Below are 20,196 nucleotides of genomic sequence, written 5' to 3'. Positions count from 1 at the left end.
AACAGATGACTGGATAAAGAAGAGGTGGTATATTTCTACAATGGAATACTATTCGGCCATAAAAAATGACAACATAACGCCATTTGCAGCAACATGGTTGTCCCTGGAGAATGTCATTCTAAGTGAAGTAAGCCAGAAAGAGAAAGAAAAATACCATATGAGATCGCTCATATGTGGAATCTAAAAAAAACCCCAAAACATAAATACAAAACAGAAACAGACTCATAGACATAGAATACAAAGTTGTGGTTGCCAAGGGGGTGGGGGGTGGGAAGGGAAAGACTGGGATTTCAAAATGCAGAATAGATAAACAAGATTATACTGTATAGCACAGGGAAATATATACAAGATCTTATGGTAGCTCACAGAGGAAAAAATGTGACAATGAATACATGTATGTTCATGTGTAACTGAAAAATTGTGCTCTACACTAGAATTTGACACAACATTGTAAAATGATTATAACTCAATAAAAACTGTTAAAAAAAAAAAAAGAAAAAAAGACTCCAGGCCACAACCAGGGCTCAGCTGCAACTCCGAGCAGATTGCCTTTGGTTGGCACGTGGGTAGACAGGGGATGCAGTCCAAGACAGCCACTTTGGGTCAAGAACACATTGCATCTTTTCCCCCTGGGGCAAGGAAATTCAAGGACCCTTCTCCATCACTTGAAAGGTAATTGGTTCTGAAGGTCCAGAACATCACTTTTCTCAGGGAAAATTAAAATGGAAGCCATCCTTGTTCTTTCAGAGTTTTTCCCACATATAAAGTCACTCTGTTAACGTTATTAGATAAGCAGAAACTAATTTTCTAATAACCCATTATATATTTTAAAGTATTGGTTTTTCAAGTAATAATTAACATACTCATTTAACTTACACATTTTTATTGCAAGCATTGTATGTACCTCTGGTTATAAAAAGATAAGAGTTTTAAAAGTAAATTCAAGCTTATTTCACTTAATTTTAGATGTCTATTTAGGCAGCAAATATAAATATAATGATTTAAATCAGGCAGGGGTGGGGCTTTGTGCAAGCAAGTGCATTTGGACACCACAGGTGGCAGTATTAATGGGACTTAGAAACTCCGGAAATAAGTAGCAAGTGTTATAAATCTGTTTATATTCCTGGGCCTGGAAACTCCATCTTGGGAACTATCTCCAAGAAAAGTAAATTCAATTCAGACAAAGATTGTCATTTGTTGCATTATTTATATAACAAGAAAATTGGAAACAACGCAGTTCAATCACCGTGCAAAGGTTAAGCAAACAACACCACAGCAACAGTGAAGCATAAAAGAGCCATTAAGAGATGTAATTTCGTATCCGTGTTCCCATATGGCAGCTTAGTGCGTCTGGACATAAAGCAGGCCCTTTGCACGGCCCGTACAAGACAAGACTGGATGTAAGAACAATCACTAGGACTAGAAAGGACTTTAGAATAAGAATTTACAGGAAAATGATTTAAGTTTCCTCTCCTAAAGAGAAAAAGGAGTGGGGAGGCAGCCTAAAAAACAGATATAAGACTGAAGACATGTAACACAATCTCAAATACACGTTGTCCTCTACTAGTCATAGAAGGAGATGCATTTTAATAGTGATTATCTCTGGCTGAAGGAATTACAGGTGATTTCGCCCCTTTATTTATACTTTTGAATATCGTAACAGTTCTGTGTAATGAGCGTATAGAACTTTTATAATAGTAATTGCCTTTTTAAAAAATGAAACGATAAACAAATGAACTTTAACAAATTAGTTTAAAACAGTGAGAAGAAGTAGGCAAAAAAGTGAACAGAATAAGACACTTTTATTACTGTAAAAAAAAAAATCATTAGGTTTTTCACAGCTTGGTATCATCCACAGTGTCAAACACATTCAGAGCATCCTTGCTCAAAATCCACCCTTTTCACACTTTATGACTTCTTCCTGATTTCTTGAATTATTGCTATCAGCAGTTTTGGCTTCACTTAACTTACTATTTTTTATCATTTTTGGGGGCGTCTGAAAATTGAAATCAAGGTGTAAAAGGATAGAGCATTTGAGTATTACTCCAAGTCTGATAAACCCTAAAACTGTTACCAAACATAACAAGCACTTAGTAGATATGACTGAAGAACTGAATGAACATCAGCCATTTTCTTCCCAATTATGGAGGGGAAAAAAGAGTAATTTGAAGGGAGAAAACAGCAGGAGGAGCTGGTGGTCTTTGTGAGACCTCTTGGGGTTGCAAGAGGGATACAGAATGTGACAGATCCCAGAGGAGAACATTGGGTCAAATGCCTTATACATTCAACAATATCAGAAAGTAACTTTCCAACATGAAAACCAAGCCTGCTAGTCTTCCCACCACACCAAGTTCAGGTGACAGTGCAACATCACTTACACTTCAGCTTTTTCATCTTTAGACCCAAGAGTTTCTGCAGCAGGGTTAACTGGTTAACAATACAGTGTTACTGAAGACACTCATGTACCCTACACTTGCTAGCAGAAATACAGTTATCACACCAGGTAAATGGCAGGGGTGGGACGCACTGACTTTCACCTGGGCCAGTTTCTTCAGCAATGATCGCTGAAGAACACTAGGAAGAGTCTGGGGTTGAATGCGGAAGACAAGCTCATTAAGGACTATGTCTCATATATCTGGGTGCTTAAGCTCTTCAAGATGCAATCACGGATGAGGACTTCAGTACAAGGTACAGTTTTTCCAACTCAGCACTGAACAGCTCATGGATATGAGAAACCATTTAAGGGGGAAGAAGTCCACATAGAAAAGTATGGCTATCATCGACTCATTCATTGATTCATTCAACATGGATTGAAGTAGACCATGTGCCTGGTTCATTGTTAGGCACTGGGATGCGGGCACCTACGTGTTTTCTTTACCAACCTGAAATGTTTCAGAGCCAACTGTTTTTCTGATGAACAGATCATGTTTCCCAAATTTTACTCCTTCTTTCTCAAAACTTCTACATTTCTAGGGAAGACCTGGTTCACAGAAAGAGGCACACAGCCCCTGCGAAAAGCAAGGGTTTTTGCCAAATACCAAAAGAGGATCTAGTAAGGGTTTTATAATAACCTATTGTTCCAACCTTTGTGTTTCTCCTCTTCCTGCAGGAATATAAAGTTCCTTCTCATCGCCCCTCACAGCCCACCCACACCGCACCCATGATTTCTGACCTGACCATCTTCTCGTCTCTAGGAACGCACTGGCCGCAGAGCACCGGAACGAGAGGTGTCTTACATCTCAGGGCTGCTGTACCACAGAGGAAAATCTGTCAGGTGCTAAAGTGTACCTAGCCAGTGTTCTGATGTCAAATAACAAACTGTCCTATTGACTGTCGTCATTTGGCTGAAAAGCTCAAGGTCACTATGTGTTTGTTTGAAGATTGTGTAATTACAAGAGTTAAAGACCTCATCAGGATCATCTTAGGACTTTGATACCCCTTTACTCTTCATAAGTAAGGACCGTACCTGTTTCCTACCCAGGTTTTGTGGCTTTCCACTCAGCTAATCCAGCATCTTACTGGCAAGTCCCTGAGGCCAGTCGCTGTCACCAGACCAGCCTCCCTTGGCACTTACACTCATTTCTCTGTCACCATCCTGACAGCCACCTGCGATCACTAACCAGTCCATCCCTGGCAGCCTTGCTCCTTGACACCTAACCTGGACTCATCAATGTACTGAGCCTTGCCTTCTAATTCCCAATATAAATGAAAGAAATCCTCTCTCCTTTTAAGATCTAGAGATGTTCCAGCTTTCTAACCCTTTCCCTATGCTTAAATTCTAACCATTCTATAGCTGAATTCTTCATGGATTTTGTTATGGGACCTCTGTCTTGTTTTCTAGTTAAACATAAAATGAAAGGTCAACTTATTATTTTCAGATGGATTTGAACACCATCCCCAACTCACCTTCAACAGCTTCCAGAGATAACAGCACTCTTTCTCAGAATGTGTCCCTCGGAACACTAATCGCCTAAAATGTTCCTGGATGTAAAGGTTAAGGGGGATCGCAGGATTCCTAGACACACCCCTCATCATGTTTGTGGCTTTCACAAGCTGTCTCTGGTCCTCTGAAGTGAGCCATTTAATCCTAATCTGAAACTGTCAAAAGAGCTATTGCAACTGAGAAAGGATTGTATTTTACTTGGTTCCTGATTGCAGCCATAGATAAGTCTGTTGCATGCAGTGGACAGCTTTTGGCACTCCACCTGAGACTTCAACCCTCCTTCCATCACTCATGAGCTGTGTAATATTGGGTGGATTACTTAACAACTCTGGACCTCAAATAGCTCATTTGTAAATAAGAATAGTATCCCACAAGAGTGTTGTGAAAATTAAATCAGTCAACATGCATGTAAGTACCTAGAATATGGATAGCATGCAACACATGTAACCATTATTACTTCCATCATTATGCATTCATTCCACAAATAATTCTTGGGCAAAATCGTGACCGCCTTTATGAGCCCTTAATGTCCTTTGAATGACTCTGCTATTGAGAGCTGCCATTAGAATCCACGCCGAATCCACAGGAAACTAGATTTTCAGATCTCAGATCCCCTCAGCAGCTAGACTACCTCCAGGTTCTCCTAGTTTCAACATCTCCATCCTCTTTTGGTGACATTTATCACTGTAAGATCTAGATTCTAGCTAACCTTCACTGAAGACTTACTATGTGCCAGGAACATTCTAAGTGCTTTACATGTGTTTGTCTTGTTTAAATCTTTCAACAACTCTGTGAGGTTGGCACTACTGTTATTTCCATGTGTAGGCCAGGAGAAGGCACAGAGAGGCTGAGTAACTTGCCCAAGTACACACAGCAACCCAACAGCAGAGCTGGGATCCAAACCCTCAAAGCTGGGCTCCTGAGCACTTGCTTGTAACCACTGCATGACCCTTCCTCTCCCAGGAGGGGTCTACTGTCTCCAGAGAACAGGGTGGTGTGAGGCATGGGAACTATATTCAATACCTTGTAATAACCTTTAATGAAAACGAATATATGTATGTAAATGCGTGACTGGGACATTGTGCTGCACACCAGAAATTGACACATTGTAACTGACTGTACTTCAATTGAAAAAAAAAATTTTTTTAAAAAGAAAGAAAGGCTGAGATGTGGAGGAGGCAGGGATGGGTATGGGTGAGGCACAGAGAGCAAAACCATCTTTTGGGTGTTGTGTAGAGAAAACAACCAGCTAATCAACTAGTCAGGCACAGCCTGAATCACAGTCACATTCTGCCCCAGAATGTTCTGGGGTTGCTGCAGACCCATGGACCTCTGAGTAGTAGGCAGGCAGCAGGCTGCTGACTGGCAGCAAGGAAGGGGGCCCAGCTGGAGTCTGGGACACAGTTAACAAGAGCTAAGCTGCTACAGATGCCTCTTTTTCTAGGTTGCCAAGTGTTTTGTCATTTGTAAAATAGGGGCTCATCAGAGGGTTTCAGATATTTGGGATGCAGAACCAGAGAGTGGAATTCTAGAATGTCAGTCCTCCCCTGGGGGATATCACCAACAGATCCAGCTCCATCTCGACATGACAAGCAGAAGAACTACCACTAAGAATACTTTCTATAAGCTGGTTCTGTAGGTTGACTTCTAGTAACCCTCCGCATAGAATTGTCATTCTCTCCATCTTACTGATGAGGCATAAAGACGGGAAGTCATTTGCCCCCAGGACATGTGGTTGGTGAGGACTGGAGCCAGGACCTGAGCCCAAGATGGGAGAAACTCATATCCAGGCGTAGTCTAGGCTCCCGACAGGTGGTGCTGGAACAGAAGACGCAGCCACACCTTTTATTTTCTGACTCCATCCTGTTGGAGCTCCTACGACGGTCCCAGGATGCAGAACTACACATGGCAGACCAGGTCCATGCCCTCACTGACCTGAACTTTCTGTTCCTACAAGGAGAGACCATCAAAGGGGAGCGCCTAGCAAAAAACAGGGGCACAGGCAGAAGGAGGGCGTCCTCCAGACATGGGGACCCTGCACTGACTTCCATCCATCACCATCACTCTGCACAGGGAGGCTGGATTTAAAAGCAGTTCTTGGAACAGATTCTGCATCCTCTCACACCAAGAACACCATATGTGTCCCTGATGCAAAAGGAGCGAAGACAAACCCCCTGCTGTTCGGGACATGGTGTCCAGGAGGCTGGCAAACAAACTCTCAGCATTCTCTTTCAATAGCCTGGGGGCGGGGCGGGGGTTTAGTCGCTGAAAGTTTCCCTTTGTGTTGCTCTCACAGAAGGGGTCAGTTCTGGGTGATTCATCATCTACCCAAGTGGATCCGCACTGAGAAGCCAGCTCAGACACTGTGGTTAAAAATAGGTCTCTGCTCACCCACCTTCTTATTAATATTCTCTAAGTGTATTAGGGACCTTCAGCCAACAGTGAGAAAAGTTCATTTATCCAAAAGTTGCTACACTGATTCTAATAACTTGGCAGAAATAACTTTATAACGAAGCCCTTGATTTCTTTTCAAAAAGTGAAGGGGAAATGCTACATATTAAACAATCCAGCAAAGTGATGACTTGTTCGGACTGTCTGCTGGCATCTGAGTACCACTCACAAACCGTCCATACTACTCTGTGCCTTCGCTTCTTCACGTGGAAAAGGGAGATAATAATCCCAATGCCTAGTGTACTCACAGGTTAACGCGCTCAGGCCCTTGTGATGGTGCCTGGAAATAGCACGCACTCAATACTCAATACAAGTTAGCTCTCGTTATGTAAATTCAACCTACTTCATTAACATTTACGGTCGTGATTAACTGTCATTTATCCCTCTTGTACTTTGTGCCAGGCCCAGGGCTGAGAGTTTAGAGACATAATGTGATTCAGTCCTCAAGACAGTCCCATAAGGTGGGTATTATAATACCCATTTTACAGATGAGGAAATGGGGAGTCAGAGCAGTCCGCAGCTGGTGAACGGCAGGAGGGAGCTGGAACCCAGGTCCGTCTGAATCCAGAATGCTATAGCATCACCAGGTAAAGCTGATTCAACTACAGTCCTACAATCTGGCCTTTCAGAGTGTGAGAAGGCTCGGAAGTCAGCATTTCCAACATCAATTATCCTAGCGTTCCCAAGTCTCCATAGTCATCAAAAATTATATTTAACACGTAGTATCACTCATCTGGAAAACTCCTCTTCATCCTTCAAAACCTTGCTCAGCTGTCTCTGTCTCTAGACAGCCTTTCTTGACCATCCCCCCACTTCAAAGAACTGATATTTTCCACTCCTGAATGACCTCTGTTTCTGTTACATATTCCAACTTGCTGCAACACAGACTGACTCACCATTATAAGTTTATATGTCTGTCTGTCTCTTCCACTAGGGTGTGAACTACTCCATCTAGACACCTATAATTTAAATCTTTGGGAATTAGCAATTTATTTCAGTTCTCTGGGAATTAGCAATGCATGTGTGATCTACATCAGTGGTTTTCCGTGGGGGCAGTTTTGCTCCCCAGAGGACACCTGGCAATCTGAAGACATTTTTGGTTGTCACAATTGGAGGTGGGAAGATGTTACTGTCATCTTACAGGTAGAGGACAGGGATGCTGCTAAACAGCCTACAATGCACAGGGCAGCCTCTCCACAGCAAAGAGTTATCCAGTCCCAATTGGCAGTGGTGCCAAGGTCAACACACCTAGTCTACCTGGTAGCTCTCAATCAAGCATCACTCACACTGTTGACTAAAGAGTTCACTGCACTCCATACATCAGGGCTCAGGGCCTCCTGCAAATTGTGTTTCAGACCTCAACTATCTGCTGCACCCTCGTGGGATGATTATAAGTCCCCATCCCTGATGACATGCTTTGCCACTCGGCTTTGGCCAATGGCACGAGAGATGGCTCAGATGTTCTCCGTGCCTCACCCACATCATCACCTGTCACCCTAATGCACTCCAGCTACCTTCCCACTGCCAGGGTCTGTATCTCTTTGCCTGAGGGCTTTCACAGAAGCTGAAAGGCTATTCTGCCCCCACACAGGCTGGCAGTGCCGGGGAATTAAATGCCCCTGCCCGGAGCAGCTTTCAACCAACGACCAGCAGGTTTCAATGCATAAATACATCAGCTCCCTCATTCCTGGAGAGGATAACAGGACACATGCTTTGCCCTGTCTCCATGGATTTTCCCTGTGGGTTAAACTGGGGTTGCTCACAGTGGTAGTGGGCTTGATAGCCCATCCTCCCTGGGCCCCCCACACTCCTCCCCCTATCCTACTGGTGTTTCCTGTACCTCCCAAATAAACTACTCGTGCTGGAATCCTTGTTCTGGAATCTGCTCTTAGGAACCCAAACCAACACAGAATGAAGTAACATGTCTCTTCCCATGATTCTGTCATTGCTCCTTTTCTCTCTGCTACAAGAGAGGCACGACCCAGGTGAGGGCTGCGTCTTCATCCTGGGTCCCACGTGGAGAGACCTGGAAGACACCAGCAGCTGGCCTGAAATCCACATGTGACAGACACAAGAAACAAACTTCTGTGGTTGTCAGCCGCTGAGATGTGGGAGGCGTCGTTACTGAAGCGTGACCTGGTGAAGGCTGATTAATACAGGGCTTATCCCTCCTAGGGGGGCCTTCCTGACTGACTCTATTCTAGAAGACCTGGGCTACTTACCTCCCAAATGATGGTCATTTAAGGGCAAAGTCAGAGCAGAGCCTTGCCAGTTCCTTGAGGTTGGAGATGATTATTTACTGCCTTCCCCTTGTGGAGTTTCCTGTAACTCACGGTGCCCTGTACTATGCTGGGAATTGGTGAGTACCTAGGCACTGGTGGACTGAACCCTGAGCCATCTGGGTTTTATCACCAGCTGGCGCAGGCCTGGTGTCTATTTGGGGGAAATGAGACTAAGATGAGGCTCTTGGCCTAGAAACAGATGAAAGCACTGGTCACACTACACTGCGCTCCACTTGGGTGACCTGGGGGAGTCCCTTCCCCCATCTTGAGCCTCCCATTTGGAATGCAGGGTCTGACCCTAAGATCTAAGATCCACCACCAGCACTCAGCCTCACTGAAGACCAAAATCAACTTCATTTTCTCCATCCCCTGCCTAACCCACCAGCCTTCAGCACAAGTTAAATTCAGACCCAAAATCTCAGAGGAAGACTGTCTCATCTAGTCTACCAACAGCGGATTTCTTCTCTCCTGTTCGCAAATCAGAGGAGAGGGTGGCATTCTCCCTTCCCTCTGCCTCTGACACTGAGTACGAACTCCGGGCTACACATCAGGCTAAAAACTACTCAGGGTCCAACACAGGATTTCTCATGCTTGAGTCACTCACATCTGCCTCCTGCTCTCTCTTGGTTTAAAGGGGAAGTTGAAAGGTTTCAGGACAGTGATAAAGGCCTAGCAGTACCTATCCAAGGTTTTAACTTTGCCATAATCAGAAAGATTGAAAGAGATTTGAAAAGGGAGTAATTTTCTCACCACGTGATGCAGTGTTAATTTGTCACCAGTGCACCCCCAATCATCTCGTGTGCCCTTAAAATCATCTTTCATTTCACTGGGACATCTGTTTCACACTTTCAGTAAAGCTGTATTATTCCCTGTATCTTTACCATCTATGGTTTAGTTAACAGCACGGGAGTGAGTCCTACTCTGCCACTTCCTAGCTGTGCACCCTCGGCAAAGTCACTAAGCCTCTCTGAGTTTCTGTTTCTTCATCTGCAAAATGGGGATAATCATAGTCCCTACCTCGTAACGTGAAGACCTTTGAAAAATGCTTGGCCCACAGTCAGGGTCAACAAATTACAGCCGTCGCTATTTATCATGGTTAACTCTGTATGGTAGGTATTTTGATGCCCATTCTACAGATGAAGGAAGGAAGACCCAGCTGAGTAATCTGTCAAGGTCACACAGCCTTGCTTTTCCCACTCATACGCAACTGCCTTAAAGAGCAGCCAGGATTGTCACCTGTATTTAAATCGGGTATTTTCACTCCTGCCCTATTTTATTTTATTTTTCCCAACTCTGCAGGCTCTTGCCTGGTTGCCTGCCACTAAAATCCAGAAGACACTGATGCCCGGACATCAGCAGTCAGCTGGAGCAGATTCAGGCCCAGTTTGTGATGCACCTGTCTGCCATGTCTTTGGTCCCAGAGCGTGCCAACTTGCCCCGAGGTTTACCATTTCCTGGAGGAAAGCACATGAGGGCAGAGATCTCATCTAGTACCCCTTGGGAGCGCATCGCTGCGTGGGGAGCCCTGCCTCTTGTGATGGGGTGAGTGTGCACGATGCTGTCATTCCTGTACCTTTTTATTTTTAATGTTCCATTGATACACTTCTCACCTGATTCTAACTAAACTCCAACTCAAACCACCACCTGCAGAGAACACTTTAAATCTGCAGAAAACACAAGTCTGGAAGAAAGAGAGCATACTACCGTGCGTTGCTTGCTTTCCCTTCCCATGTCCTTTCTGGCCTTAAAACACCAACATTGAGTCCTTCTCTGAACATGACATTGTGGGGGCAGCAGAAATAACATATTCCAGAATGATCTGTCTTCCCCACTGTCTTCCCAGAGATGGGGGCTCTGGAGATGAAAGTAACACCACAGGGATGGGTCTTTTGTTATGGAACTCGAGGCAGTGGGGTTGGGGTGGAGGGAATCAGACACTCTTTTAGCATAAAGATTATTTCAGCCTCACTCACAAGGCCTGATTGTGTCGTGGATGCTCCACCCATAGGCTCCATCCACAGAATCCATTTACAAGGGTCCAGGTTCCTTATCACAAGCCTTGTACCACACTGCCACTCTCAAGCAAAACAAATGTTTTGATAATGAATGGAAACTCATGCTGGAGGCCAGAAATAAAGACATGGGGCCTTAGGGATAAAGGAGGTATACGGTCTGTGGGACCATGGGACAGGGGACCCCAAGGGCTCTCAGTCCACCGCAGGGTCACCCCCAGAGTGCACCCAAGAATCTCTGGCTGAGGTTGGGAGCCCAGGACAGGCAGGACAGTCCGGCATCTCCAGCACATGCTGGGCTCTGTACGGCTTGGATTTGATCACTTGATCTGAAGCAAAGGACTGGATGGATATTCTCAGGAAGCCCCCCGAGGGTCATAGCTGGCTGGCAGCCTAAGGAATTGAGTTCTGTGGCTAAGGACACCTGAGGTTGCAGGTGAGCATTTGTGGGAAGCAGGAAGGGGGAGGTTCTGGATGGAAACTTATGTTCTTTCATTTATGAAAACGGCTTTGTTGACACTTCTCAAAGCACTGTCCCTAACACCAGAACCCTCAAACCCACCGGAGCACAGACTAGCCATATATATGGGCCTAGAAAGAGCCTGGCATTCCCATATCAGGATTTGATATATTTACTCTGAATTTCCATGGACTGCCTTCCATGCTACTCACTGCGGGCCATACAAGGCGAGACCCCACCGTCTGAGGGCTGACCATTGTAGCTGTTGGTGGGGTGTATGTGGTGAGGCAGGCGGCCGGGGTAGGATGATGCAGTAGTAACTCAATACATAACTAATGATAAATACCGTTATGATATGACTATGACAATTATCCTTAGCTAGAAAAGGAAGAAACAGTCCATATAGGAATAAAGTCGCGAGCTCATCTAGTGGTGGAAATCAAGAATCCCTAGGGAAAGTGATGGGGGAGGGGTGACGACAGAACATTCCACCGCCCCTTCCTTTAGTCTACCTGCAGCCTCCTCCAGAAAGAAGACTCTCCTGAGACAACTGCATTAGTTACTTCAGCTTTCAAGTGAACAGGGATGCTGCTCACGTTGGGGTAATGATGCCCCACCAGCCCCAAGAGAAGCAGCCTGGAGTCTTGACAGCAGCCCGGCAGACGGGATTTACAGGGTTGGAAGAGACGCCCAGAGAATGGAGCGGGTGTGATGAGGTATCCCTGTGGCTGCGTGGGAGGCAGAGGGACTCTTCCACATGGAGCAGAGAGTGAAGAGAAGGGCTGAGCAGAGGGCCCGGGGGCAGGGCAGGGAGAGGTGAGCTGTCTTCCCATTCCGTCTGCGTGGCTGTCTCACTAGAGGCAGACACTGAGGGGGGACACATACACGTGAGAAGAGACTTCAGTGCTGAGTCTCCCTTCCCAGCATCTCAGCAGCCAGTTAGAGCTTCCATAATCTCCCAGATCAAGAACAGAATGAGTTGTCCATGCTGGGCAGTGAAGGGGGAGAAATGATGGCCAGAGTGGACAGAAGATGTGAAACTTTGCCCTCCCTGACAGTCTGTGGGGGCACCGAGAACTCCAAAGGGGGTACCCCTCTCTCCATCAGGGTGACCGTTGAGCTCTTTTCCTGCCCAGGCGATGCAGTGAGTTGACTCACTTGTATTGACTCTGGTCCTGCACCTTTAAGCCTGGTGGCCACCCTGAGTGAGAACGCCCCTGCCTCTCCATCCTGAGCAAGTCCCCTCCACCAGCTCACCACTGACACTTCCAGTTGCTTTTCCTATCATTTCATTCACCTCCTGTCTATAGGCTCCCCTCACCACCTGGATATGGTACCAACTCAGCCAGGAGCCACCTCCACTCCCTCCCTGCTGACCTGACAAGTATCTACCGGGGGCGGGTGGTTAGAGCTCAATGGTAGAGCATTCATGAGGTCCTGGGTTCAATCCCCAGTACCTCCATTAAATAAATACATAAATAAGCAAACAAACAAACCTAATTACCTCCCCCCATTTAAAATTAAAAAAAAAAAAAAAAACTACTATGGTTCAGCCGGGCCCTCAGGACCTCATCCCTCAGTTACATCCTCATCCCCTCATGGGCCCTCGCATACGACTTGGGTGGCCAATGGCTCCTGAGTTAAGAGTCTACATCCATGGAGTAAAGTAATGCTGACTGCTCCCTGAGAAGCCGATTTTGAACACTTGGCCTCGTTTTCCTTGATTCCACCAGATGAGGGAATAGGCCCACGATGCCTCAGATCTTTGCAAGGCCGACTGTGACCTCATTTAAGGTCTTTAGTAAGAGGCACCATCTGCAGGGATGCTTGAAGTCTCTCATCTGTAGTTTCAATTCTTTATTGAACAGTCAGAAGGGCCACTGGCTGAATTCATGTGCTCAATTTCTTGCTAGTGAACGGGTGCTCAAGGAACCATCACCTGGGAGACAGAAATGCAGAGTCTTGGGCCGCACCCAGCCCTGAGGAACAAGATGCTGAATTTTTAACAGAATCCCCAGGTGATCCTTAAACTCTCTGAGGCCCAAGAAGCATTACTCCGCCTGATCTTGAAACTCACTTGGCTAGGCTACAGCTCTAAAACTTTTTTAATTTGGAAAATAAAACAAGAACGGAACAAAATCAGAGCAGCCTGAGAGCCAGGAAGCCACTAATCCTCATGGGAAGCTTAGGAAGGAGTCCTGGGGTCCAGCCCACAGTCCAGCTCCCCTTTCAGCCCTTAGTGTCTTTACCACTGTCCACAGCTCCCCAAGGTGGACACAGTGTAGACCTGCTTCATTCTGTTACTCTCCACCTTTGGTTTCATGTGTGTTGGTCCCCTCTCCCCTGCCTCCATGGTTCTGCGGCCCAAGCATGGAGCCCACGTTAAAACCCTCTGAGCTAGACTATTAACTTTCGACTTCTTTCAGTGTCTCCCAAGTGCACACTCCATATAATTTATTTCAGGTATTTATGTCAAATCCTCAGGTATTCACTGCAAGCTTACGCTCAATAACCAGGAAAGATGTAGCCTAGGAGTGGCCACAAATACGAGTATGATGCTGTCTGTAGCCTCGAGAAATTCCCACTAATAAAAATAGTTATGATCCACACTTGTTGAGTTTCCTTAAAATTACTTTGTGAGGTAGGTAGCCTTAGTAGCTCCATTTTACAGATGAAGAAACTGAGGCACAGAGGATTGCAGGAACCCGCCTGAGATCGTTTAGTGCATGGTATTTTGGGATGCAAGCCCAGGCAGACGGGCTGGAGCATCTGGATTCCGCCCACTATAGCTCCCTGCCTTACAAACAGCATGCCCAGAGACGCAGCCTTTGTACAACCTGGGGGCCGACTTTCAGAAGCACCGGATCCCCCAATGCAGGGCCTGAGCCATGTCTGGGGCATGAAGGCCTCCTCTCAGACTGGAACGGAGCCTGGGGAACGTGAGGAGCCTCAGTCACAGAATGCTGGAAAGGGCTTCCTGGGACCAGGGAACAAAATGCTGGCAGGCTCCTGTTCCTGCCTGTCCTACAGCTGTCCTTTTGCAGTGCCCTCTTCTTGAATACCTTCTTTCAGACCTCGAGGCCCATGGCCAGTGCTGCTGTTTTCATAACAGGGGAGAGTCCCTTCATGAGTTGGGCAAACCCACCAGGGGTGACAGTCACGAGGACCTGCCCCAAACTGTGCCACATGACAGGTCCTAGGGGCTGAACCTGGAGACAAGAAGCAGCTGGTCCTGGGCAGGCATGAGGCCAGCTGTGGACAAGGGGAAGGAGGCAGAAACAGGGCCAGAGAAACAGAACCAAAGGTCGGAGGTGCAAGGTGAAAAGAAATGGAAAAGGATCGAAGACACTAGAAACTGAGTAGATCAGAAACAGAGAGAGGACTGCATTTGCAGACCCGAGAAGTGACATCAGGATAGCACTAGGCCGGAACTTCTTAGAGTGGGGCTGCAGAGGATGCAGCGAAGGGAACAGCTAAGACACACTGAGCGATGACTACTTGCAAGGTTACTGTTGCATGCACCTCATGCTTCAACTCCCTTAATCCTCGCCACAACCTGAAGTCATTTCTATATTATCCCCATTTTGTAGATGAAGACATTAAGGCACAGAGAGGTCAAGTAACATTCACAAGGTCACACAGCAGGGAAGTCACAGAGCGAGGAACAGAACCCAGGAACAAAACCCAGGCCTTCTGGCTCCAGAGTCCATACTCTTAACCTCCAAGATCTGTAATATTCAACGAGGCTAGTCTCAGAAGCACTTAGATAATTTATTAGGCCTTGAAACTTCCATTTCAGACTGGTTTTTCGGCCTGGGCAGTCAAGTGTATGTAGAGTAGTAAATTGAAAAGCTAGAAATGGAGAAATTATCAGATAATTCCAACTTGAGAGGCATTGTACAAAATAACTGACCAGTCCTTTTCAACAGTGTCAAGGTCATAGTGGGGAGGGTATAGCTCAGTGATAGAGCACCTGCTTATCATGTAAGAAGCCCTGTGTTCAATTCCCAGTACCTCCATTAAAAAAATAATCAAATCAAATAATAAATAAATAGGCCTAATTACCCCCCCCTCAAATAGTGTCCAGGTCATAAAAGACAAGAAAAGACTGAGAAACTGTCACAGATGGGTAAGCTAAATGCAGTGTGGGATCCTGGACTGGATCCCAGCAGAGAAAGGACCTTTGCGGAAAAACTGGGGAAATCCAAATGAGTTCTAATAGTATTGGAGCAAAGTTAATTTCTTAGTTTTCATCAATGCTCTGTGGTTATGTAAATGTTCCCGCGACAGGAAGCTGGGTGAGGGGCATACGGGAACTCTCTGGATTATTTCTGCAGTTCTTCTGTAAGTCTAAAATTATCTAAAAATTTCACAGAATTTAGTGTTGAAAAAGCAAAAAAATACAAATTACAAAAGGGTCAAAACCACTGACATTCTGTTTCTAAACTAATGTGTTTTGTCTTTGTAATTGCAATCTAGCTATATTGTTTCCTCCTATGTATGTAAATAAATATTCATCTTGATTCGACATTAAACTGGTTATAAATTGTAAACAACACAACAACAGCAACAAACTTGGCAATGGTTCGATTTAGAAACCTGGATCTTCTTCAGAAGAACAGATCACCTCAGGTTTAAATGTACAGAAATACTGTTTCATTATGTTGTGCACCAGGAACTAACATCGTGCTGTAGGTCAATTGTACTTCAAAAAACAAACACACAAAGAAACTCATGGAAAAAGAGATCAGATTTGTGTTAACAGAGGCAGGGTTTGGGGGAAGGGGAATTGGATGAAGACAGTCAAAAGGCACAAAATTCCAGTTACACGGTAAATAAATACTAGGGATGTAATGTACAATATGGTGAGTATAATTAACACTGCTGTATTATGTTATACATGAAAGTTGTTAAGAGAGTAAATCTTAAGAGTCCTCATAGCAAGGGAAAAATTTTTTTCTTAATTCTTTCATTTTGAATCCATGTGAGATGATGGATATTCACTAAACTTTTTGTGATAATCATAATGTATGTAAATCAAATCATTATGCTGTACACCTTAAACTTATATAGTGTTGAATGTCAATTATATCTCAGTTAAAACTGGAAGGAAAAAAAGAACAGATCACTTACACGTGCTTCAAGACGTGACTCTCTCACCTTTCCCTCTCTGACTCACAGTCTTATTGTTGTTACTCAGCAGATCTACACAATCCCCCCACATTGGTGGCCACTGCCCAGGAAAGGCTTGGATCCCTGGGCGGTTGAGGATCACTTTGTAGGCACAGATGAGCTTCCAGAAATGCAGCCAAGTTTGACACACACAGAGGAAAGGGCAAGCCAGCGAGACCCAAGTCTTCATGAGGGTCAAGAAGGCTAGTAGCCAGAGGGGTAAAGGAGAAAGCACGGCTCCCTGGAACTATGTACAGGGCACTGAGGTAAACACTCTGCCTGCATTAGCCCATTACATCCTCTCCACAGCCCTAGGAGGAAGGAACCATTATTTTTATTCCCAATTCACAGATCAGGAAATTGAGGATCAGAGAGGTTAAACAACTTCTCAAGGTCACAGAGCAAGTCAGCAGTAGACTTGGGATATAGCATGAAAACCTTGTTATCTTGAGAGACTTCAGGCTTCTCTTTCCTTGTTAACTTTCTTACTTCAGCCAAAACTGGACTGGCTTTCTCCATCAAACCATCCTCTGGTTTGTCCTCAACTCAGAGAGTGAGATGTAAAGTAAACCAGACCAACATCACAGAGTATTTACCAGACGCTCTACCTGCATCATTCCATATGATCATCACTAAAGGGGAGTGATTAACAACTCCATATGCAAATGAGGCAACTGAGGCTCAGAGAGGTTAAGCACCCAGACAGCTAAGTGACCATACCAGAATTTTTTAAGCCCAGATCTTCCTGATGGCCAACACCCAAGCTCTCTCCATTCATTCTGTTTCCAAAGAAGACTAATAGGGTGAAAAAAAAAAATCAAGTAGGTAAGAAGTAGGCTCCTCTCAACAGCCCCTAAAAAGCAACCCTGAAAGATAAGTCCAAACAGGCATATTCATGCAGAGTTTGCCATTGTCCTTGATTTCATCTGTCACACTGATCAAATCCAGATTATCCAGACCCTGAACAATTAGAGTAGTTTTTGTTTGTTTCACTTTGTTTTGCTTGTTGTTGTTGTTGTTGTTGTTGTTGTTGTTTGGGGCCTGTCTCTCTTATTTTAGACACCCACATGACCTAGAAAATTGCAGACACTCCTTTCCTGTATTCCAAAGTGGGTTTTTCTTTAAGAAACTCAGATTCACAATCCATTTCACAAAATAGGCATTTCTAAATGAAAACCCTTGCACATGGCCAACAGGACCAGCATTGCCCTTGGAGGTTCCTGTAGCAGTTTCAGCCCGAAGAAAGCCATGCCAAACCAGACAAGCTCCCCTAAATGCAAGCCCAGTGTACGGGTTTCAAACTTGGAAAATAAAACTAGCAATAATACCAGTGTCTCCCACCTCAAAAGTGCATTCGCAGTATAGGACTCCACATTGTGAAAGGAAAAGCAATACAGGAACTTAGGCAAGGACAGAATCCTCAGATCCTAAAACACAGGCTCAGTGGAAGTGGCCTGATGCCTTTGCACTGTGTTACTTTGGGGACTGATTATTCTGAAACGTTGTTTGGGTGATGATAAACAGGACCCTCAGGGGAGCGTGCCTCCTGGGAGGACAGCAAGCTTAGAGCAGCTCGCTGCTACAGATTATACATCTTTCCACAAAGGCAGAGGAAAAGCCAAAATAGAACCTTAATGCTAACTGATCTGAAGCCGTTTCAAATTGTCATGAACCTGGACTGATTTGTTAAAAAATCTTCATTTCTGAAAATGCTCACCAGTTCCGTTCACATCAGCAATTTGTGTCTTTATGAGCAACTCTAAAAATCCACTGCTCTTCTTTTTCCTAAAATTTAACTACTTGGCATAAAATAAGAACCTTTCCAATGTGCTGGAAGGGAGAAGGGCAGGGGGAATAAAAGGAGTCTTTGCCTGTAACTGCATCTCTCGATTGGGATGATAAATGCTGTGCTTTGAACTTCCTGCTCACAAAACCAGGAGTATATAACATGTGGGTCTCTTCAATTAAACTCTATTAATTTATACATCATATCTGTACGAATGCGGTTAAAAGTTGGTCAATTACCTGGCCATCAGAACGCACAGGCATCCTGACTAATTTTAACTTTGGAAGGAGAAGGAGAAGATAGAGAGAAAAATCTGAAACCCCATTGTTTGTGGCTTAAATGCATTAAAATGTGTGACACACGGAAGAGTGTCTGGCATAAAGGAAGAGCTACAGAAACGTTAGCTCTCGTCCCTGCTGTTACTGTTATTACTAATACCATTACTAGGCTGCCCAGATTCACAAAACTGTTAGAAAACCTTCACCACGTTCAGGAAACTTAAATTTAAATTTAAATAAGCAATGCAGACATGAAACCCTGAATGAGCAAACTCCCACCCACAAAGAGCAAGGCACCCCTGCCCCGATATGTTCCTTGAGGGAGACCACCTAGCAATTGGGGAGCTTAGAAGCCTCTACTTGAGGCTTGAGAAGATGCCAAGGACTTTCCACGAGAACCAGTCTAGAGAGAAACATTGGATCGCATTTTCCAATGAGAAGCATGTGTCCAGGGTACATACGCTTCCTTCACTCACGTATGGATGGAAACAATGCTAAGTACATTCCGTCCCAAGAACTTACTCATGCTTACCCTACGAGGCTTAACTTTTTAATTTAAATCCCAGCATTCTGCCATAAACCAGCCAACTGAAAGGTTGCTCAAAGAACAACTTCTGGGCAATTTATTAATCGCGTGGCAATTCCCAACAGCTAAAACAAATGTCTGATGTAGTCCAGACCTCCACAGAGTTGTTAAAAAGCTGTTTTTTCCCCTCCTTTCCATGATCATAACGCGTGACATCTATTAGATTCTATTCAAGCACCAACAGCATAAGACCTTACTCACATGCTTCCACTGCGCTCAGGTTCATTATCTTAAAGAGACATCCGATTCTTCCAGGAACTCTATAAAAGGTCAAATCTACAATGACTCACATATTTTCATAACCCATCTGATTGTATCATTTAATCCCTTGGCCAGGTTTTAAAAAAAAAAAAAAACCGAGTGCTCACTAACTGATTTAATAAGACAAACAGCACTAAACAGGTTCCCAAACCACGTGACACCAATACTCAGAGCTCCTCAATCCCATATAAGGGGACACCTCCTTGAAACGAGGAAACCTCAGTTCCCTGGATGGGCAAACTCCATCTAAGAATTTCACAGAAAGGGGACTGGTTTTTGCTTTGCCTTTGAAAAATAAGCCAGGTTGTGGCCCTGAGCATCTTGTGAGCACTAACCTTCTCCGAATATGATCCTCGGGGCTCCTCATGGACTCATACGGGAGGGTTATTCTAGGTGACCTCTGGTTAAAGAGTTTTATTTTAAATCCCAGCTAATCTTTGCTGCTCCCTGGACTGGTCTGATGTCTCGACACATCTTAGCTCAGGTCTCTAGCGAGCTGCAAAACTACAGCCTGAACCAGTCCGGTGTTTGTTTCTCTTTCCCTTTCTTCCAGTCAGTCCTGTTCCGTCAATAACCCCTCTTTGCTCCTCTGCATAAGCAGCGGGACAGGTGAGCCAAGACTGAAAATGAAGAATGAAGAACAGAGCTGAGGGATCCAATGGCAGCCTTCCTAGTGACAGAGCTCCGACAGTTCAGGGAGCCGGGATGCGCTGGCGCCTGCGCACGCCGCCGCCTCGCTGTTTGTTCCAGGCGCCTCTGGGTATTTTTAGAATCTGCAGGGAGAAGTTAAGCTGCACACGGTGTGTTACGCTACTAATAACACTCTTAGCTTAAAGAAGCAGGATTTACATAGCGACTGCTAAACTTCAAGTGGTAGAATGCCACACTTGACTTAGAAATCACACATTCTTGGAAGTGGAGGTGGAAAAGGGAGAAGAAAAAGAACCTTCATAAACTGAGCTGGA

General features: G+C 44.9%; 1 protein-coding gene across 2 annotated transcripts in view; it reads right to left on the bottom strand.

Moving 5' to 3' along the window:
- The window catches only part of SLC1A2 (solute carrier family 1 member 2), a 108,282-nt gene extending 88,313 nt beyond the window's left edge, over positions 1 to 19,969 (bottom strand). Inside the window, exon 1 of one of the 2 annotated variants that reach the window (XM_010964674.3) lies at positions 19,567 to 19,969. In XM_010964674.3, the coding sequence (XP_010962976.2) occupies positions 19,567 to 19,598 (32 nt within the window). In that variant the 5' untranslated portion in view covers positions 19,599 to 19,969. Of the gene's footprint in view, positions 1 to 3,172; positions 3,688 to 19,566 lie in introns of those variants that run through there. The other variant, XM_045523894.2, reaches the window with a different exon arrangement.
- Positions 19,970 to 20,196: the final 227 nt, after the last annotated feature.

Source organism: Camelus bactrianus, chromosome 10, assembly GCF_048773025.1.
Source record: "Camelus bactrianus isolate YW-2024 breed Bactrian camel chromosome 10, ASM4877302v1, whole genome shotgun sequence".
Taxonomy (NCBI): Eukaryota; Metazoa; Chordata; class Mammalia; order Artiodactyla; family Camelidae; genus Camelus; species Camelus bactrianus.
The sequence above is the reverse complement of the archived record's forward strand: the minus strand, read 5'-3'. Positions and strand labels throughout refer to the sequence as shown.